Source organism: Eptatretus burgeri, chromosome 1 (assembly GCF_056783735.1).
Source record: "Eptatretus burgeri isolate ZD-2024b chromosome 1, Ebu_testis_v1, whole genome shotgun sequence".
Classification (NCBI taxonomy): domain Eukaryota; kingdom Metazoa; phylum Chordata; class Myxini; order Myxiniformes; family Myxinidae; genus Eptatretus; species Eptatretus burgeri.
Genome location: NC_140961.1, coordinates 105958687 through 105982295, shown reverse-complemented (window position 1 = coordinate 105982295; position 23609 = coordinate 105958687). Strand labels below are relative to the sequence as shown.

Below are 23609 nucleotides of genomic sequence, written 5' to 3'. Positions count from 1 at the left end.
GGAAACACAAGGAGGGAAACAATAATCTGATAATAAACCCCTTAACCAAACGACTGTTCTGCACCCATGATGCCAATGAACGAACAGAGATTCCTTAATTACGAAGTCCTTAGCTGGGCCCTTTCATTCACACCACGGTAGAAAGACGGAGGAATCCCAAGACAGAAAAACAGTGCAGTGTCTGCAGGATGATGATGGTCCTGGTCGCTTTATCAGGGAAATGGCCTATCACATGTTGTCTGGCCCAGGGGAGAAGGTGTGGCTCTGGCACTTGGGGGGGGGCATGGCTCGAGCTGCAATATGAGTGAACACATACCAACCCACAAAGCTGATTCTGCTTCTCCGTATGCTTCTGCCCTTTATCCCCTTGAGCCTGGTCATCATCAATGATGTGCCATGCCTCTCCCCTCTTGCTCACCATTGGCCTGTGGCTTAGTTCAAAAGGGTGGGCAAAACTCATCCGTGACCCTTGAGCCCTCAATGCTGCAGTTGGCTTGGTCAGTGGTCTCAGGAGTTCTCGTTTTCCCTCCCAGGATAGTGTCGATGACCTCGTGAACACTTTAAAAGAACATAAAAGACGTATTACAGAAGTGAGGACATTAACAATGAGGTCAAATGGGTGGATAATTTTAGAATCAAACATTGTGAGAGGGAGACTGCATCTATTACATAATGGACGCATTTCTAATGTCACAATTAATTACGTCACACTTATGCTATTACATTTATAAAGGATTTATAACTGCATTATACTAAGCATTATTAATCCCCAGAGACCATTTTCACAACAGTATATTGTCTAGGAGGGAATATTTGTCAGAACTACAGTTTCGTTGAATAATGGTAAGATCTTTGCTGGAATCAAGAGTTTAACGTGGTAAGGTATTAGACCACGCTCTGTACTGTTATATGTTATGTAGAACCACTCAATGTGAGGAAGCCTTTTCCAAGATGGGTTGGACAGGCTAAATGTTCTTCCTCCAAACACTTGCAGACAGCACTAGCTGAAGTTTTCCCCAACTCATTATCTGGTGATGTACTAATACCCAGCGTGAAGACTGTTTAATTTTATTAGCCCTTGTTGGACTTGGTCTGAAACGCGGGGGCTTCTGGATTGGGTCTCTTCTGTCCTTCCACAGCCATCTCTCGGATATATATATATATATATATATATATATATATATATATATATATATATATATATATATATATATATATATATATATATATATATATATATATATAGAGACCGATTTTGTTCAAACTTGGCACAGATACAAAACATGATGGTATACATATGCATATCATTTTGTTTCATGAATCGATCAAAGACGGCCGACTGGTGGCGATTTTGGTTGTAAAAAAAATAAAAAATAAACCCCGATGTTGAACACATCCTCAACTGTTTCTCGGACATGCATTTATTTACCGATCTTGTTGAAACTTGCACACAGATAATGAATGGTGGCTCACGTATGCAAGTTTTTATTTTTATTTATTTATTTTTTTTTTTTTTTTTGAGATCAGATCCAAGGTGGCCGACTGGCGGCCATTTTGTTACTTGCATAATCTTGCCCAATTGTACGCAATCTTCCACATCACATGACCACTCAAGTGAGTTGTGCATACACATACATATTGTAAATCCCTTTCTATCTATATAAACTATCCCTTTAACTCCATACAGCAAAATTAATAAAACGTGGGTTATGACATTTTAATGTATTTTTCTCCTTGTTTTTTCTTGTAATTGTATTGCTGTTTAGGCCCAGATCGAGGATAATAAGGTGTTTGCAATATCTGGATGTTGAGTTTTGATTGCAGTGGAAACTATTTTTAGTAATTGATATATAAACTGGATATGATATAGATTGCTCTCATCAAGCCCATGCAGCTCAGTCATAGAACTATGAATCCCACTCTCTGCATCACTTTCAATGTAGGGCACAATTTCTGCCAATGCTTGATCTTAAGGTATTATTTCTTCAATTTCAGTTTCGGTACCATTATTTATTCTGTCTGTGTAACATTTATTTGATTGTATAAGCACTTGTGATCAGCATTTTGCCTCGATTGCTTCGAGATCTGAAATCCTGTGTTTTGGTGTCGTGTTTTGCAGCACCGTGTGCTTGGAATCGTAGGCTATCCTCAAATCGTAGTACAGCTTCCCTGGTTGGGAGTCCTAATTTTAGAGCTTTGCTTTTCTTTGTCCTTCACCAATGACTTCATTCTTGCATCATGTTTCTAATTTCGCCGAAGCACTCAGCAAATTTTGTTTTAAGGGACACTAACTAGTAAGGTGACATGATTTGTGACAATTGGTACTGTTTTTGGATAATTATTTTGTGGGTCCTTATTCAAAATTCATGTCGACTCGCAAGACTTCAAATTCACGTAACGACTGTGATCTTCAGGGATTTCATGAACACTTCCAGGCCATTTTGCTGGAGGTCACCTGCACGTCACTTCAAGGTGCCTTCATCCTTGCAGCAGTTGACACGATTGCCAGTACAGCCAATTGATTTTATTTCTTTAAAAAAATCAATAAAACATTTGTAAAACAAGAACAGCATCAAATGTTTTTTGAAATATCATGCGATACACCGTTTTGGCCCGATCTCTCAATTATGAAGAATCACTTTGAAAAGTGAAAAATTCTCGCATCAGGATCCTGATCTTCACCAGAATTGAATAAATTAGTCATTGTTACACACCCAATCTCTCCATCAAGTTTTGGCCGAATCCATCCAAAACTTTTTGGTGTATCGTGCTCATAGACAGATGGTTGAAAATGATAACCTCTACCTGCCATGTAATTTAAAGGCATGCTATACATCGGTGTAGTTTAATGTAAATTGAAAGGCCATTGGTAGACTCTGGCCATTGAACAATATGGTATTAAAATAGGATTCAAACCTGAGTTCCTTACATCATGAGTTTGGGGGCTAAGACGGATATGCTAACGAAACAAACAGGCTATCTTTGGTTTGATATATGCCTGGTTAGGGTGGTGTGCTTGGAATCGTAGGGTCCTGAGTTCACATCCTGCTTGGCAGTTGAATTATTACCAGGTGGGGATGACTCAACCCATCATCCTTCTGAGGTCAGCAAAATGAGTACCAGCTTGCTCGGATGATTGAGCCATTCGAGTATCCTGCGTCGGAGTGGCGACCCATCCAGGATTGTGCCCAATAGCCCAGGAGACTGCTCAGGCAGCACTGACGCTCTGCACCGAGTATGGTCCCAATGGATTTGGATTTTGGTTTGGTCTGTCATGATTTTGATTTATTTTCTTTTTTGACCTCACCAAGCAATTCAACTAAATAATGAAAATACAATAGTGGTTCCAAACTTACCTGGAATAAATCTCAAACCTCAGTTTAAGAAAATGTGTTAACCAGTAATGCTTTTAAAAACAATTATTCTGTGATTTGGACTTCTTGTGTCTGGGCTTAGGGGTTGGATATTACATTTTATTGGTTTGGTGGGTTGAATCCCGGAAAAAGATGGAGAGAAAGAGAGAAAGAGAGAAAGAGAGAAAGAGAGAAAGAGAGAAAGAGAGAAAGAGAGAAAGAACGTAGAGGCAAACAAGAAAGTGGTAAGTCGACTCCAAAATTCCCCAGTTTAGCTTATTATACATGTATATGGGCTCATGTTGTGATCCACTCTCACTATTAATTGACGAATAAGAATGATATGGTGAAATATTTTGAAAGGCCATTGTGCTTTTCTGGTGTGCAGTGCAAGCTCATCGTGAGCCAGATGAGTTCGACCCGATGCCAAGCCTTCAACTGGCTCCTTGTACCACTCATTGGTGCTGTGTTTGCTGTATGCAATGGCTTTGTTGGGGAGTATGAGGTTCAGCTTCTCTTTGCACTCACTACTTTTGTGACACTCGCTCACATCCACTACGGCGTGTGTGTGGTGAGTAAGCTTGGTTCGTCTCAACTTCTGCTCCTGTTTATTCCATAGTTTTCAAAATTGTTTTCCTGCTCATTTCTACTTTTTAGATGCCAGAGATTTTGAAGAGCTTTGTGAAACTTTGTGGATTTCCCACTGGTTTTGATACTAAATTGGTATCTTGAATGATTTGTTCTACTCATCTTTGTCCACTTCCGTTTGCTTGTCATCTTTTCCGATGTCCTTCCTCTCCCTCAGTAGGCAAGTTAGTTGGCTCTCTACTTTATGCACGGTTATATCTGGCTTTTCTCCTTCTGATATTTGATACATTTGCACTCCCCAATCAACCTCTTGCAACCCTCACCTGCTCATCTTCCCAAACCACAGACCTTGCCCACCTGCATTAATTCCTCCCTTTATTCACTACATTGTGGAATAGTCCTCACTTCAGTCTTTCAAATGCGCCACCCATCACGACCTCTTATGCACACCCATGCACCTCCACGGTATAGTCCACAAACGCTGAATCTTTCCCATTCTGTTCCTGTCTAGGCCATCCTCCAACATCCTTTGGTAATTTGTGAAACTGCTGCCCCTTGCCATTCCATAGTGCAAAAAGGTGCACAACAGGGATACAATTCCTTGCTTCATTGTACCATGTGATCGCTCCATGGACAGCCACCATCTCAGGAGCCATGTCCATTTGTGCCCACGGCAGATGGCAAGGGGTTGGGGTGAATTGGGACGATTTGTAACAAAATATGTGGGCATTGCCTGCGGTGTTTTTGGACTGCTTTGTTAGAGCGACCCAACATTAGATCGACCCAACATTAGATCGACCCAGCAACACTTTTCACTTTTGTGCATATAAACCTGTCCACGCTCGCATGTTAAATACTTGCAACCGTTCCCCCACACATTAGTGGGGACCCCTCCCACACAATACCTCCCACACTCCCCCTCATGGATGTGTTGATATAACATTTTCTGTTTCAATTTTTTTTAATCCTTCCTCCTCCAATTTCTCCCCCTCCCCCCACCACCACCTTTTTCCCCCCAAACCATCCTCCAGGTGCGGCAATTATGTTTGCATTTTCGAATCCATGCATTTTCCTTAAAGAAAATGAATAGTGAATGACGATCACAGTACATCAACGGGAGATTCACAGCCAATATGGAGACGCTGATGTCGGCTGCTTCTTTACTCTCCCCTATTCCCTAATCTCCATTGTCGGGCAGAGCATGTATTACTTCCAGGCCTTTTAAATGACCACAGCTTCCTTTATGACACAGCTGTCTTGAGAGATTAATTGATTGACATTGTGTACACCTGAATTATTATTTAAAGTTACAGGTGGGCTTTGGGACCACCATAATAGTGCATAGTAATTTAAATTTCCAGGTGCAACTTTTGATGTAAATAAGCATTTTCTTCATCACACTTGATGGAGCTTTTCCATTTTGTCCAATGGGACACATGGGATGTGGTTTTGATAGTTTGTCATATTTACTTTGTTCTGCACTGAAACTGTCACTTTTCCCATGAAAGCTGAAACGCAATTCTGTATTTCTATGAACTCTGTCCGAAAAAACACTTACACTTTTGGACCGTGCAGCCGTTACGTCGGTTGAATTTGTATTCTCAGCCATTCCTGTTATTCAGCCGACTCGACGTTTCACGTGGGTTGCAGTGACGTGTGAGATGCTGGTTCTCGGGTCCATATGTTCTCATTGCACATTGTAATACATGTGTGTGGTAGCTCATGCTGCAAATAGTTGTTCAAGAAAAAAGAATATTTTTGCCTCGTTTAAAAAAAAAATAAAAAAAATTAATAGTTTGTTGATATTAGAATATTGTTATAACGAGCACTCCATGCCACATGCACGACGACTCCAAACAGAAGGGGTGACATTTCATGGGTTGTATTGCACCGGTAATATTTTGCAGCACGTGGGAAGATGTTCATCCCAATGTGCTGCGTCCTGAATTCTCGGACTGGAAGCTTTCCATGGTGGACGTGCAGCACTATGAAGGGTGTGCTGTAACCTTGGGCAGCCGCACGAGACAGCATGTCTGGATGAATGACGCGCATGTGTCCACAACTGGGGGAAGTAATGTTGAAGGACTGTGTGTCCGAGGCTGAATGCTCACATCCATGCTGAAAGAGTTTCCACTTTCAAGTCATCATGGTAAATATAATTTGAAATGGGTAAGAAGACAAAACGGGTGGAATTGTGAATCTTGTCTTTGGTGTTTGTTTTTTCTTCACAACGTGGATGTGAAATTACTTTAACGTTAAACATGAGTCAGTCATGCTTGTTAAACCATGGTATGTACACTATGGCATGATCTGGCCTGCTCGATGTCAGAAGTCGTACAATCGAGAAAGAAAATGTCGCAGTGATTTGGGGAACTCTTTAAAACATTGTTTCTCTACCTCCCTGAACTCCACATTCCAATTTATTTTACCAGGGAAATGAAGAATTTCTGGCATGTTTCCATCATGATAGATTAAATTGAGGTTGTAATGCTTTGAGCAAAAGCTCATCCATCCCCAGGAATAAAACAATATTGTTTGTCAATTTGAAGTATACAATTTCTTTTTATTACTGACTAGCAAACACCACCTGTCGCTTCGTTGATGGGAATAGGAGGAGAGGGAGGAGAGAGAGAGACTTGGAGAGGGGGAAGGGGAGTACTGCACTTTATTGGGGGAGAGGGGAGGGCAGTTCGCAAAGAGAATGTGATGATGTGCTTTGTGACCATATGCACATATACATACAGTCACCTCCCTATTTATGTCATACATGTGTTCCTGGATATCATTTTAATCACAAAAAGGAAAACAAAAGAAAATCTAATGGCCCCCAAGATTTTATTAATTATCTTGTGGGGAGTTGAAGTGTTAGCCCATATTTCCAAGATTTATGTGTATGGGCAACTTCCTTGAGTGGTCATGTGACATTGAAGAAAGCATAAGTAACAAAATGGCTGCTAGTTGGCCATCTTTAATCTGATCTCAAAAAAAACAAATGACGAGCATATGTAAGCCATCATTCATTATCGGTGTGCCATGTTTTAACAAGATCGGTAAGTGCTTGCCCGAGAAATGGTTGACGACGTGTTCAATGTCTGTTTAGGATTGCTCCAAGGTTTCAGATCTCAATCTTCACCCAATCTTTTATCCAAGTTTGTTGTTGTCTGCATAATATACATTGGTACACTACATGGCCAAAAGTATGTGGATGCCTACTTGTCCAACATCTCATTCCAAAATCATTGGCTTCAATATGCCCATGATTTTGGTGTCCTCTTGTGATAACAGCCTCCACTCTTCTGGGAAGGCTTTCCATTACATGGTGGAACATTGCTGCGTGGATTTGCTTCGATTCAGCAACACGAGCATTAATGAGGTCGGGCTCGCAGTTGGCGTTCCATTTCATCCCAAAGGTGTTCGATGGGGTTGAGGTCAGGGCTCTGTAAACCAGTTGAGTTCTTCCACACTGACCTTGTCAAACGATTTCTGTAAGGACCTCACTTTGTGCATGGGAGCATTGTCATGCTGAAACAGGAAAAGGCCCCAAACTGTTACCACAAAGTTGGAAACACAGAATCTTTGAGAATGTCTTTGTTTGCTGTAATGTTATTTCCCTTCACTCGAACTAAGGAGATGAGCCCCAACCATGAAAAACATCCCCAGACCATACTTTACAGTTGTCACTGCATTTGGGCAGATTTGTCCATTGCATTGCCAGATGGTGAAGCGTGATTCATCACTAAATAATGTGTTTCCACTGCTCCAGAGTCCAATGGCAGTGAGATTTACACCACTCCAGCCGACGCTTGGTATCGTGCATAGTGATCTTAGGCTTGTGTGTTGCTGCTCAGCCATGGAAACCCATTTCATGAAGCTCTCAACAAACAGTGCTTGTGCTGACGTTGCTTCCAGTCAGTTTGGAACTCGGTAATGTGTGTTGCAGCTGACGACAGATGATTTTTCCACGTAGCCCATGGTGGTCCCGTTCTGTGAGCTTGTGTGGCCGACCACTTCGCAGCTGAGTTGATGCCCCTCGACGTTTCCACTTCAAAATAACAGCACTTACAGTTGACCGGGGCAGCTTAAGCAGGACAGAAATTTTACGAACTGACTTGTTGGGAACGTGGCATCCAATGACGGTGCCACATTGAAAGTCACTGAGCTCTTCAGTACGGCCTTCAGTACTAACAGCTTTGTTTGTCTATGGAGATTCCATACACCTGTCAGCAATGGGTTTTTTTTCTCAAATAGCTGAATCCACTCATTAGAAGAGGTGTCTGCATATTTTTGGCTGTGTAATGTCGGTGGAGTTCCCCCTGAGCTGTTGTAAATTTACTTCCTGATAACTTGGCACTTTTACTTTAGAGATGAATTGGCTCTTTTGATCCTTTAACACTTTTGTACAACTAGTTTTACTTTTAACATGAGATATTTACCTTCCCCAAAAGAGAGGGTATTGCATTGGGGTCCATTTATTCAGAACTTGTATTTTTTTCTCCACAACTGTTGGTCAGACTCTCGTAGAACGTTATAATTACGTCAAATGTCATGGGGTAGTAGCCCTGTTGGGAAAATGGAAAAAGTTTGGATCTCCATCTGAAAAAAAAAACAAAAAAAACTTGGCACATAGAAAGTAATACTCATGGGAAATGAGTGATTAACGTCATAATTGCATATGGACAATACATCCAATCAGTATGAAAATTTGAGGGTCATCTAGGGATAAAATGGTCCCAAAAAATTGATAGTCACATTGAATTTACCCTAAAAACAATCTTCTTCAGAACAGCCCACCCAAGAAGAAACCACAAATGTTCCAAAGCATGCATGTACAAGGTTAAGGAATAATTGATGGGGCACATCATTTGGCAGCCATATTGGGTTTATTTAAAATAAAAAAAGTTTTCTGTGGAACCACTTAAATCAATCAACATGAAACTTCAATTGTGATGGCGAATAAATCGATTTAAATTGAAATTTCAACCACAGATGACCTGGTAAACAGTTTTTTTTTTAAATAAATAAAGCTCATTTGGCCAAGCCTGGGGGTAGAGTAGCAGCTGAAATGTGAATCCTGTCCTGGTTTCCTCCTGATTCTCTTTTTGCTTGTTTGGATTACTCCAATGCAGGATTGTACCTAGTTAGACTTCCATTTGGTCTGAATTGAATAAAAACGTCATGAGTCAGGTGTCCAATCAAAGTGGGACGTCTTGCTACCTGGTCATCACTGTCAGTTCTAATTATCTCAATTATGTGACAAGTACACAAATGCCACACAAGTCCTGGCAAGGGTCTATAATCTGATTGCTCTTTGTTTAGTAAGAGTTTTTTTTTATACATGACAATAAATTGATGTGTAATCATATAATAGGCATAAGCCTGGAACTTAACACTTTTCTCCAAACATATTCTGTTCATACTTTTGAAATCACATTGTGTTCCATGTATTTTAAAAAAAAAAAAAAATCGAATATAGATGGAATTTTCAATGAGGGAATCGATGACGTCACAATCAGCAGCGTTCGGTGGCAAACTGATGAACGGGTCCCAGACGACATCCTTCAAATCCATGAGTTCAGGACGTTTGTTCAACTCAGCATTTACGACTTTTATCCTGCCATGTTGATAGAGACGATGAATATGTCAAATTGTTCGTGTTACTCATGCACTGTGTCAAGGCAAACAATTGAAAGCGATCGGTCTCAAACGCTGCCATGGGCACCCAGACATGCCACCAATATGAAATGAGCTGTTGAATGCGGTGCAAAACTACTGTAATCCATCCTGTCCCCCATACCCATCGTAGACGGGTATCTGCTAGTTCTATTTATGAAGTGTGCAAGCCTTTACTTGGATATTTTAAATAATAAAAAATTATGAGTATATACACATATCCTGTACTCTTGATTTATGGAGCTGGGAAAAGAGAAACAGGCTTTATACAAGGAAATGTAACAGGTGGAAGCTTCAGCCCATCATGAACACATTTTATATCGATATAATATTTTATAAAGTTTTTGTAGTATTTTTTTTTCTTCCCTCAGGGAAGGGGCATGGTTAAATAAATTAACCACACTTATTCAGGTAAATTTGCATCCGTCAAACTTTTGCCCAATCTGTGCAAGTATCAATACTTTACTGAATCTGATACCCTACCCCCCTCTGCTATCCACTTTACCTCCAAGACCTTGAAGGTCTCACTGTTAGCTTTCTTCCAAATAATGGATCACAATTGGACACATTACTGGTAGGTAGTAAGAAGGCTGGAAACTATTTATACCAGTTGAATATACATTAAAAACTAGAGGGGGAGCACTCGGTAGAGTGCAAAACCTCCACCGCCAATACTGCTGGGTCACTTAAGTGAACCTGATATCCTATTCATTGTAGGTCAAAGCAGATCAGACTACTGAACCACGATTGAATAAACTAAACTAGATCGACACATGTAGAAATGCCCAAAAAAATAAAATCGAAATTTTTTGAAAAAGTGAAAAATTTTTTCTATCAATTTTTTTTGGGTGGTTGGAAATCACTTAAAACATGGAGAAATGCAAAAATAAAAATTCAAATATTTTTTCAAAATGGCCACCATATTGGACTTTGGACCAAGTCCAAAATATAATGGCATGATCCTTGGACCATACCTAATCCCCTACCAAGTTTCGTTGAAATCCATAATACTGTTCACAAAGACAGGGGTGAAAACAGTAACCTCCGTCCATCTTCGATAGCAGAGGTTAATAAAAACCAGAATATTTTATTCCACATGAATGATAAGCACAATCCTCAACTTAAATTTCATGGCTCATTCCTATATCCACAAAATGTGAGTTATGATTAAAATATGCCTTTTAATCATGAAAACAAGTTGAGTTTATAATCCAACTTGTTTGGGGACAGGTGAAAAACAATTTAACAGGACGAGAATGAGCTGAAGATGTCGACCTTGTGAATGAAAGCCAAATTACAGTGGAAGGTAAGAAAAATTGATATTTTTTTTTCCAATTGCCAAATAGATCAACAGAGACAGGACAAGTGGATTCGGATTCCCTGAACTCAAAGTTCTATCAACTGAGTGATAAAAGACAATTGCAGGTGAGCAATAGCAAAATTTGCAACGAGATCATGTTCATAATGGATGAAGGAACACTCATCTAATCTGAGATGCAAAGTGAAGTTAAAATCAAACCTCTCAACTTCAGGTTACATTGAGATCATGCCAAACTAATCCTCATATGTACGATTGCACACCTCATGTACTTCACAGAAAGTTGTGAATCAATGAGGCAAGCTTAAGCATTTGTTAAATACAAACCCAACCACAAGGAAAAAAAGGTCCACAACAAAAATTTATTGGATGCATTGCTCAAATGTACAAAAGTGCATAATCACAAGGTCGTGGCAAAGCCAACCCGGTCTTGTCCTCGGTCAAATTCGGTGTAGTAACGGCCAATGAACACATCACCCAAAATCCACAATGGGCCCACAGGTGGTGGAACATCAAGAGCCATGAAGCCCAGAAGGCAGGTGGTTCCATAAAAGGTCACTTCCTAAAGGAAAGAGTTTGTTGCACATCCAAACCAATTGCAGGTAAAGATATGGATAGTTTGGTCAACATTTTCATTTGGTGATTAAACCATAATTATATTTACCAGTATACTTTCGAAATAAAGCTTCAATGTTAAACTGATAGAGAATTTAATCTTTAACAATTTGTTTTTGAAGGTATGTAGCTTGTTCCACAACAGAAAAATGGTGTTAAAGCAGAGTGAACCAGGAGTCATACCTTTGTGACATATTGTTCTCCTGTGAAGTTGAAGCCCTTTCCACCAAACACGAACGTGACAACTGGGAGCAACCAGACAGCATTGCAGTCGACGAAAAACTGAAAATAAAGGGTAGTTACCCTTTCAATCATTGCCAACGTTAGATGAAATTCCAACAATCTAATCCCATTACAGGTGCACCATCAAGTGAAAGACGGCCTCCATTCCCTCGCCCACTGTCACACACAAACTGTGCCAATGACAACTATCAAATAAATGAAACCTTGAACCATTACCCGTAATCCTACCAAAATTTTACAACCTAATGTTACCAACTGGGGTCTTTTTGGACACCAAATTAAAACAAATTCCACGATACCAAGGGCGAAGCCAGAGGTCCTAAAGTGATGAAGCGAACTGTCCTATTTAGGTATTGTGATAGGTATGGAGATGAGTATTCAGAGCACTGCCGGGTAGCTCAGGGCAGATCATATTTCAGGAAATGAGCGACGAGGCAACTGCCGAGTCTGCCTCCATGCCAAAGTTTCACAATGACCAAACAAATTGTGATCAGATGATACAATATAAAATGCAAAGCAAATAAACATAAACTTCAAGTATCCACACATGTTACCAGGCAGTTAGTTGGACAAAGTCAAACACCTTGCACACCAGTTTTTTGTTGTCCACACTAAGATCACAGGTGGCATCTTGTTCTCTTCCTGCTGTTTTTCAGCAGGTGCAGCAGTTTTTACACCTAAAAAAAAACTCCATTGCCAGCCTTATGAGTTTTTGTAGTGTTGTCATGACATCTCTACAGGATTTATGGCATTGAGAGTTCGTATACCAAATGAGGCTTCTGAAGCACTTTCCCTCAGATTCCATTTGGGAAAATTGTCCAACACAATGAGCAGTGACAGCACCAGCATTGTGTTCCCAAATAGCACATTTGGCCAGAGATTTACCTTCCTTCCTTCTCAAAATGCAAGTCACCAGTTGGTCAAGGTTGTCCACCCCACTTTTGGTTCCATTATAAGGGAGAATTCTCTGGCTGTCTCCTTCAACATTGGCATCATGGTGCATGGTGGAGAGCCAACAGCTTTTTCCTAGTACATGCGACAAGGGTAATTTGGTTCTGGAAAGCAAACAAGCTGTTCAACTCCCAGCCCATCATAATCAGGAACATCTGGCTTGTTGGACCACAATGGTTCAATACAGGTAAAGACTTATAGGAGCAGCTCCTTGGCCAGAAGTGAAGAAATTGGCACATTTTTTTTCCAGGGAAATAATAATTTTCCCATTTATTTAAATAACTCATGGTCTTGTGCAACCTCTCGTTCTTCAGGATGTCCCCAAGTATGTCACCTTTCAGAGGATAGCTGGTCCTTACAGCACAAGTTACCTTTTTATGCCATGTCTTGCTGGTTTAAAAAGGCATATACTGACGGAAAGGACACCACTGCTTTAATGCAACAAGTTGTTCGTCCACGTAAAAGTTTGGGAGTTTTGCCTTAAACAAATTGCAGAAATCCCTGTAAGGTGCATGATCGTCAGCTTTTGTCTTGTGGCCCAGTTTTCAAAATGTCACTAAACACATTTCAACATTGTGGTACTAAGAGTTGGTCTTCCTTTCTGATCAGAAATACGTAATGGGCTGGTGGTTAGCCCCATTTGTTCCTGCAAGTAGAGTCCAATGGCATCCACTGTTCCATTTGTGATGGGCATTCCCACGATTTTCTTCATTCCCTTGGCTCCTATTTGTCTCCAGAACAATGAAGCAAACTCTCCAATGAGGACTCATTTTATAGAAAGCAGCAATTAGTGCAAAACAATGGTCAGGTAACATTTCCAGAGCAATTCTGCCAAGTGCTTTCTCAAACAATGCTGAAAATAAAGGTACACCGATTGACAAAAGGAAGGAGGGAATGGTAAAATTAGCAAATACATTCCTGCTGGTGTCAGATTGGACCGAGTTTAGAGGACGTTCGATGCAAATACCATGTGAAGTAATCATCTATCCAGAAATATGAATGAAAAGCACGGTCTTTTTGGACCCCAGAAATGTTGTGCAGCAAGGGGGGAAAATCTTTTAATATATTAACAAGCAAATAAATTGTTAAAATGATATAGAAATACCAAAGTGTAAGCCTGGGGTCCAAAAATACCTCCGTTGGTCGGATTATGGTCAAGCTTTATTGAATGAGGGGTGGTTTAAGGAATTACCAGATGCTACAATCTCGAGGGCAAGGAATCACACCAACCTGACCATGTGGCGAAGCAACTGCCCCAAGTGCAATTTGCAGCATTGCAATGTCCTTTGATGGGCCGGTAATCATAGACGTACCCGTGTCTACAATGGCCTCACAGCCACTGCGACATAGCATCATCTGGCCTACTGTAAGGCTGTAAAAACAAATTCCATAAGCACAATGGACAAAGTGGCACATCACCACAATACATAGCATATAAATAAAATCTCACCTTTCCATATGGATCTGCCAATATTCCTTTCTCGTGAGCTTCATGTAGTGAAAGTTTCCCTTATAATGACTGGAATCTGACCCACCAAACAGCAACTCACCTCCTGGCAGCATGCTCGAGTCTCTGGGAAGGAAAATCATAATGGAAACGAAAAAACAAAAAAAAAAAAAAAAAAAAAAAAAAAAAAAAAAAAAACTCAACTTTAATTTTATTAAATAAAAAAAAAATAATTGACGAACAATTATAAACCACTCAATATTTTATTAAAACAGGCATTAGTGCATTTGATTGGCCTGTTCGAGCAAAAAAAAAAAATTGTTTTTAACTTTTATAGTTTCGAAGCCGGTATAGCAAGAAAGCACACTTGTCCAAAGACGATGTACCAGATGGTTCAGGAGAATATCTGAATGAAAGATGGACCAAGCTTTTGACCCAAACTAGTTGTGTTAGAGAATATGCACGTACACAGTGAAAAGCAGGGTTAAGCAATTGGTTGAAGTCTGTCAATCTTGGTTTGTAAAAGAGAAAAAACAAGTCTAGTTTTAAATTACTTGAGCTCTCAATTCGTCCTTTTCACACATGTACAGAGTAGTGAATATTTGTTGTTTTTTAAACATAACTTTCTGCCTGGAAATCAGAATTGAAAAATCATTCCAAACAGGAACCAACTAATGTAACATGCTCGGGCAGTAGAGTGGTAGGGTGGTTCAATTGCAGTAAAACCCAGAATTATCCATTTGAACACCAAAATAACCTTCATAATACTTCCAAGAAGCATGCAATATATTAATATACAGCACGAAGGAATGGCACGTTTCAGGTTAAAGATTTCACCATTTATGGTTATATACAATCATCTCATCCATAGTCATCCTCAAAATCACATAATTTGATGAACTTTATTATCAAAGGAACATTTCATGATCAACTCAACAAATACAAAAAAAAAAAAAAAAAAAAAAAAAAGTTAAGTGTACAGTTTGGACTTTTAAGTTTAAGTTCCTCACTACCCCCTAAAAAAACATTGTGGATCACGAGGATTTTCAAGAGCATAACCCCCACAAATGGAAAGACCCTCCTGTATATACTTGAACACTGTGCAGGAGTCTGCCATATGAACTCTCATCTTATGATCTGTAACCACCATGTGTGGTTTATCAGTATGAAGGCAAAATGGCTGAATTACAGCAAGGAGTTGCAAGCTGTTGATGGTAATATTACCACATTTTTGGCATTGTAGAAACACAAGTCGAGATTGTATTAGCAAGGACAGTTGAATATCAAGAGAAGGATAAGTGCAAATGACATGGTTGGGTTGAGGGGGGGGGGGGGGAGAATAATATATTTTTTACAATTCCACATTCATAGATTATGCTTCTAAAGTAACGGCCACCAGTTAAATTATGCTTCAATGGCAAGGCACTGGACAGATTTGTTTTTATTGATCTGAAGATTGAATAGCCTTCCTCAGGAAGGAAACTTCACAGGCTCATGGAAGAAAGGGAGAGGTTGGCAAGTTCTCCAGTATTGGCATAGCAGCACCAGGTGCGCGTTACCATAAACACCTGCAGAATCTCAAGACGGCCCTTTCGAGATGGTATTAGAATAGAACCACTTGGACATTTGCCCTTGAACATGTACACGCCAATTACAAAAAGGCACATCTTCATTCTCAAGTATATTAAAATTTGGCTTAACTACTTCAAAGACAAACTGCTTGAAAGTTTGGGGTCAATCTACGATTCATATTAATACAAGAGTACCTTCTGAATCAGAAGCAATTGCAATTCCAGCCTGCACTCTACATTAGTCTCATACCTGTTCAGATAGAAGGAGAATACAGGACGTGGAAGCAAACCCTGCATCACCATGTTGTCAAAAAGAGGTGTAGCACCTGCCACAGCAAGAGAGGGAAAAGCAAGGCCTGCAATCCCATCAAAATGAGCCAGGAGAAAGGTCATGCCAGGTTGCTGTACAGCTTCACCAAACCTCTGTCCAACCACACTCAGATTCCCGATCTACAGCAAGAAAGATTTCCATGCATACCTTGAGAAATCAGGAATCAATGTGGAGAGCAAGCACTTTTACACAAGGTAACATTTAATGACCACCCAAGATGGGTGTATATAAAAAACTACAAATGTATCCGAGCCTGTTGGGTTGTTGCTACCCATCCTTTGGCAATATGGTCTTGCCACCTTTCTAGAAGCTTCGACTCAATTCCTGTCCAAGAGAATTGTGCACACTGAACTACAAGCAGCCTTGGCAGATTCCTGGCCTTGCAGTAAATAATAAATTAAACTGGAAGGAAGGAGTCTGATCCCCCATCTAAGCAAAATAACTTGCTTATTCCAAGGCAGTGGGGTATCGACAACACCCTGAATGGTGCCACTTGTAGACAGGCAGATCATGAAAGACTTGGGCCACAAACTCATCAGGCAACCCAATACGACTCATTGGGTCAAGGATCACAAATCAAAGTCAAATATTGCCATGAGGTATGAAACAGTGAAGTTCAAACCCACAACTTTGGGGATAACAGTTGAGTATACCATTCTGGATCAATACATAGCACACAATTGGAAATGCTGTTAGGTATATGCTGTGGTGAAAAAAAAAGTTATTAAATAAGTATGATGCTGGGCTTGAGAAGGAAAAATAAAAAAATAAATTAAAAAAAAAAAGGACTGCTCATTGCACATGTGGGGCTGAGTAACAATGTAAAGGTTACCAAGAAGTAGCTGAACAAATCACTTGGTTAAAAAAGCTGAACTTGTGTTCCGTTAGGGCATGCCAAACTTTGCTCGGGTGATGTTGCCTCTGCAAAACCACCACCACACAAGAAGGCTTTGATCATCCTTTGGGAATTAAATATTGGCTTGATCATTAGACCGCAGTCGTACAATCAAATAGCCAAAAATTAGGAGAACAGCTGTGCTGCGGCACATCCTGCGGAAGATCTAATTTTAAAACCAGGCTCAAACAGCAAAAAAGGTATGGAGACCTGCACGTGAACCACAACTGATTTAGCAACTCCAAAGTCCCGACTCAAGAACCGGTTGATCAAGTACTGGACACTTCTGCCTTGCTGGTGTCTGACATCCAAGGAGGAATTTTCTATAGTTGCATCGAGAAGGCAAAGGGACGATTCTTTTCTTCAATTCAGCAGCTGGTCTGTTGTGATCCACATGAGGGAGAAGTGGACTTGGATTCATCTGCTTGCTTCAATGATACAAAGATCACCCTCTGGGGACTCGCATTGCAGCTGGCTGGTCAGACTTCAACCTACCTGCACTCAACGGGGCAAGACTGCTTTGAACATGTCCACAACAGACTTCACCACCAATTCCTACCCTGGTGGAGTTTCATTTAAAGAACTGGGTACCTGAGAATTTGCCGACATAAGACGAGAATAAATTCAAAATTGCGGATGAACCAGTCATGTGTAGGTCACTGTGGGGGTTTAGCAATTAGTTTTTTTTTTTTTTTTTAATCATATTGGTACTTTAAAAAAGTAATGCGTGTGGTTTCATAAATGACTTGTAAAATAGCCTTTTGTTTCATACATTGATTTCACCTGTTAAGACATGGACATATTGTCCATAAAGCTTTTCTACCACGCTATCCCTCCAGATAAATGCTGGCTCATAGGAAGTGCGCAACAACCACCATAACAATCACTCAATCTGCATCACATACCGTAACAACGTCTTTGCTCATGAAGCCCTCAAGACTGCCAGTTCCATATTGTATCTCAAAGGGTGTACCAACTCGAGTATATGTGCGAGACTTTGACGAGTCATACCTCCTGTGTTGTGCTGCAAAAAATAAATAAATAAAAATTTACATCACAAGTAACATTTGCTCAGCATGTGCAGTTATTGCTAAACATGGTCTTCTGGGGAAATAAATAAATACTGAAGTGAAGGTGTGAAACTTCAGCAGTCCAGCAAACTCATTGCTGGAGATCCATAGAGTATTGCTTTAGAATAGAGAGTGAACCATTTGATCAATTTTGATCCGAGGGTCATCTTCAAAGTAGCAGTCTTGATGCATGGAACAAACCCAAACACCAATATTGGTACATCAATGTGAACTGAATCATGGAGCATGCGACTCATGAGAGCAGACCTTCAAGTCGTCACCCACTAGTGTTTCCAAATGTCATTTGCGACCATATTTGGGTAAATATAAAGTTTAGGTTAACCAATTAACTGGTGAGCATGACACATGAAAAACTACAACATGCACCATTATATATATATATATATATATATATATATATATATATATATATATATATATATATATATATATATATATATATATATATATATATATATATATATATATATATAATAAAATAAAAAGTTTGAGGAACCTTTTTCAATGTGAAAATGCCTTGTGAATTTAGTTTGAAAAAATAAGGGCACAAATCAGATTTCAATTATAATATAATCTTTGGACAAAGTTTACAATTCATTTTGAGAACTAAAATTGAAAAAAAAAGTACAATGCAATCACATGATTAATCAGCAACCTCAATCAATTTAATGCGTGCGCTCATGAAGGCAGCAATCACCGCAAGAGGGCGGCATCTGCATTCAAAAGTGAACAAATATTTAACCATACATTTTGTACACATCATGAAAATGATTACTCAAAACCCTGCCTTACGAATGTCACCAATACGGCAGAGGTCTTTCACTCAGTAAATGCATGGCATAACCTGTCTTCAAAAGGTAGTGACAGCAGAAACAGTAGTTATATGTTGTAGTGGTGATAAGGGGCATGCAGTGCTTTAAAACGGAAGTCTTGATGGGCCCAGTGACCTCCTACTTGCAGGGCATGTTTGGAGGACACTTAACATTAGAACCTCCAACCTCACATACCTAGAACTTCTGATGAAAAAGACTCGTCATGATGTGAAGTAAAGCAAGAAATAAATTGAGAAACGGTTATTGCTTGTAATGAGACAAGTTGAATCTCTGCACACCAAACTATGGTCCACCAATTTATTCTTACAGCTGGCCACAAGCCGTGCATTTGCCATATTGCACAGCTGTCCATTTTCTAATATTTGGTGACCTACACATTTTGCTGGATGTACCTCCTCCAATTCTCATGGTGGAGACCCTGATAAGTACCCCTGCTGACCTCGATCTTCATGATAAAGTCTCATCAGCTGATGTGCTTCCGAGTCATAGACTTGAACAGTACCGATGCATTTATGGCAGTCTCGTGCAGAAATTTGTAAAATACTTATGGCCATCTTAATATTTACTGCATGTTGAATTATAGAAAGCAATCTCAGGGTTATCCTTTACTTCTTCAGTGCGGCAAAGGGTACCGAGAAACAATACATCGTGCTTCTCACCCTGGTAAACAGGAAGGAACCCCCACATCCCCCGCCCCTCCAAGGAGGAAAAAAATAAGGAAGCACCACATTTTCAGAGTACGTCTGGTATGCAGGACTGTGCCCATGCATGGAAACCCAGATACTTCAACTGCTAACCAAAAGTTTATTCTGAATCTGTTTGCCATGTATTAGGTAGACACCTGATCTTCGTAGGTAACAGTTGCTCATACACGGTGAAGTTTTCTCCAGGCTTAAAGCAGATGTAATTATCTATCAAACCATTCCAGACTTGACACCAGTACAAATTTTTCTGCCTGGAAATGCTCAGACCTTGACCTTCGGTCAATATCACCAGAAAAAGTAAAAAAAAAAAAAAAAAAACACGTTGTATTTCAAAATCTGTTTGTGGACATGGTGTTACGAAATAATGATGAGCCCCAGGTAAACAGACCAGACTATCCACTTGAAGTAATTTGGCACAGTGCATTCCATGGGTATACAGCACAGCAATAAATGAATCCTTTTAGCCAGATAGACCATTCATTGACATAGTCAATGACATCTCCTGTGCCTCAGTGCATTTCTTTGCACGTCAACATGGGTTCATCAATGAGAAGCTGCGAGGAACTTGTAACACTAATCATTGGTCCTTCTGCCTCGGGCAGCACATGATGTGCCCGTCTTGCAGGAACATTTATACAAATGCCAATTTCCTAGACAATTCTCATTTGGCCACCACATGCTCACTCTCGTCCACCACATGCTCACCCTCTTCCACATTTGGCCACCATTTGCTATTGTGATCAATCAGCTGAATCACTTCGACTTGACTGTTCCTCCTGTTATCAAATCATTATCACCTTAAACATCTTTCAGAAAGCTGCTGGAAACGATGAAAAACATTAGTCTGGGAACCCTGGCCAACACGTTATGTTATACTGGATGAAAATGCTGGGATTTGCACAGAGAACAAATTACATCGAAACATCTTAAATTAAAAACATCAACGCTGAACCTACATGGTTAACAAGTCCTTAGCGGTAAAATTGATCAGTAGCAGTTTTGGGTATAAATCGACTGGAATTCAAATATGGTCGAGGTCACGTAAAAAAAAAAAAAAACTTTTGGGTGAAGATTTAATACCCAGAATCATGGAAAAAAAAAAGTCAATAAACTTTACTCAGTCAGCTACAAAACATTTATTTGCGGTCAAAATGACCGCTCCGGTGGTTCGAGCGTTAAGGGTCAAGTTCCACGTTCTACAACTGGAATATCAATGGATTCGACCATCCACCACCAGCATGGGAAATTACTTTCAAATTGAATCAAAGAACAAAATTGGGAAAGGTACAGCAGTCAAAACACGCACACTTCATTAATCAATAAAATTTACACGTAAAGGTAGCATCAAATTCGAAATCCCTGAAACGAATCAATGATCGAATACAAAGTTCCCATCGGGTGCTGCCTTTTTGTCTACTAGTTGTATCATTGGTCAGGGGCTCAGCTATGCCGCTGATGCAGTGCCCCAATTACCAGTATACTGAACCTCATTTTTTTCCGACCTCGGAAGGATGACAGGCAGAGTCAACCCCCTGGTGTTAATGGGGATCAAACTCAGGACCCGAGGATCCCAAGGCACCACCCTAACCGTGACACCAACACAAAGCTGAATACAAAGTGCAAGATTATTAAAATAAAACTTTAGTCATAATAACGTGAAGTTGAAAACGACTCAATGGCATCGAACAATGTATGGAATTTAACTCATGAAAACCACCAAACACCACCACCACCCACCACATGCACGGTTTTGGTGAGAGCAGCGCTTCGACGGGATCCAGAGATTAGCAGATCCAGTGTCAAAGACCACCTTGAAGGTCTGTGGAGGAGATCCGATGCCGATGAAACCGAAATACTGCACCTGAAAGTCAAACGGTCAGGGGGTCACCAGGTATTCGGACCTTCCATGGCAGAGTGGTTGAGTGGTTAAAAAAATTAAGGAACAAACAAACTTACATCCAGGTAATTCCTCAATTCCTCCATGGTGGTTCCCCTAACGGACCCATTGATCCGTGCCAGCAAACCATCGAGGGGCAGGTTTCGATCACCTGCACGTCTCCGTGTGGTGCGGCTCCGGATCAAAGGAATCCTGAAATCAACAAAACTCTCACCACCAACAACAATACACCTTAATCACCCACAATGCCCTCAATGATCCAGCCCGATCGCTCCACCGAAACAAACTTCTACACTACACACCTACCTTACTAACCCCTCAGCACACATGAACACCGCAACTACAACCACAAATCCAAGAACCACATTGCACTTCATGATTCCACTGACCGAGCACCACAGACAAATACAACCAAGAGGCGTGTCGTGTCCCGAGTTCATTGTTCGCATGGTTTTTTTTTATGAGCCGTGACCCGTAATCATTAATTTCACCCGCACGTGGTCATCATCTGTTCTGAGATTACTCGTGCGGTGTTTTCTCAATCTCGTCATCAAGTACCAGCTCCTCTCTTTCATTGGGATCAGGACGGTCGCGTGGAATGACGTCGATGTTTGCTTTAGTTTAGGTACATGGAAAATGTGGGTCGTGGGACTGTGGGATGTGTGGGTCTGCGTGAGTCTGCGTGAGTCTGCGTTGGTCTGTGTGTGTGTGTTTGTGTGTGTGTGTGTGTGTGTGTGTGTGTGTGTGTGTGTGTGTGTGTGTGTGTGTGTGTGTGTATGTGTGTCTGTGGGTCTGTATGTGTGTCTGTATGTGTGTCTGTATGTGTGTGTGTGTTTGTGTGTGTGTTTGTGTGTCTGTGTGTGTGTGTGTGTGTGTGTGTGTGTGTCTCTGTCTCTGTGTCTGTGTGTGTGTGTGTGTGTCTGTGACTACTTTTTCTTGACAACCTCTGGTCCGATCTAATTGAAACTTGCCAAGTATATTGCTGGGGACCTGCGCATGTGCCTTTACAAGGTTTGATATTAATCGGACAAGTGCTTCCCAAGTTATGGCCATTTATTTACCAAACCAATGGGAAGACACGTTGCTGCGTGGGCGTGGCCGATGGGGAAGGGAAACACAGCCGCATTCCCCATTACGGATTACAACGTACGGACTTCCGGAGAGTGATGACTTCGTGTATTCTAATAATTTCTCGATTTCTTATGCGCATTTATAGATAAACACAATGCCCCAATCCAGTCGTCGTTTACGAGAGCAAAGGAACGGCCTGTGTGGTTGTTTCTGGCAAGCGGTTTGAAAGTTTTTTTTGTTTTTTTTTTGGTTTGCACATACGGGCACGCGAGAGCGAAGGAACGTCCTGTGTGGTTGTTGTTTCTGGCACGCGGTTTGAGTTTTTTTTTTTTGCACATATGGCCACGCACATATGGCCACGCACGTACGGGCACGCACTAGTGCAGATAATTCAGAATGATAGACTGGTTACATAATCAAAACTAGAAGGGCACTCGGTGCAGCGCATACCTCCGCCACGTAATTCCTGATCCACAAGAACATATCAGGCCAAATACATTTTTGAAATATCGTACTATACAGTACTGTATCTTTTTGGCCCAATCACTCAATGGTTAAAAATCACTTTAAAAATTAAATAAATCCCGTGAAGATCCGGATTCGGATCTTCACCAAAATCGAATAAATTCGTCCTTGCCACACACCCAACAGGTCTACCAAGTTTCATCCGAATCCGTCCACAACTTTTTGAGATATGCAAACAAACAGACAAACAAACAGATAGATAGACAGGATGCGCACTTGGGATCATATGCCTCAGATGAAAAGTTTTCTTTGATTTTCTTTGAATCACTTTAATGTTCTGTGAAATGTGGTTACATATGGTTATATGGCTCCTTTATTTAGGGGTACGTCCTTTGGCTATAAGGACTTTAACAACAATAATCATCATTCTTCAACTTCCACTACCATTCCCTGCCCTGAACAAATTACCTATTCCTGCTGCAAGCTGCAGGGGGCACTGCATCAGCGGAACAGCTGCACTATCCCCAGCAATGAGGCAAACACAGTCACGTGATACATATAATTAT

General features: G+C 40.6%; 2 protein-coding genes across 2 annotated transcripts in view; one reads left to right on the top strand and one right to left on the bottom strand.

The window, feature by feature from the left end:
* Positions 1-6483, top strand: part of SELENOI (selenoprotein I) — a 77518-nt gene extending 71035 nt beyond the window's left edge. Inside the window, exons 9-10 of the mRNA XM_085893900.1 lie at positions 3742-3924; positions 4973-6483. Of these exons, the coding sequence (XP_085750026.1) occupies positions 3742-3924; positions 4973-5038 (249 nt within the window). The 3' untranslated portion in view covers positions 5039-6483. The remainder of the gene's footprint in view (positions 1-3741; positions 3925-4972) is intronic.
* Positions 6484-11272: 4789 nt separating this feature from the next.
* Positions 11273-21966, bottom strand: LOC147035129 (lysosomal aspartic protease-like). The gene is made up of 9 exons (XM_085893888.1): positions 21814-21966; positions 21567-21699; positions 21348-21471; positions 17888-18006; positions 16007-16206; positions 14189-14311; positions 13969-14110; positions 11728-11826; positions 11273-11491 (listed from the first exon to the last, which is right to left on the bottom strand). Exons 1-9 carry the CDS (start codon positions 21954-21956, stop codon positions 11330-11332), a joined length of 1245 nt encoding a protein of 414 aa, XP_085750014.1. The 5' UTR covers positions 21957-21966; the 3' UTR covers positions 11273-11329.
* Between the last annotated feature and the right edge of the window lie 1643 nt (positions 21967-23609).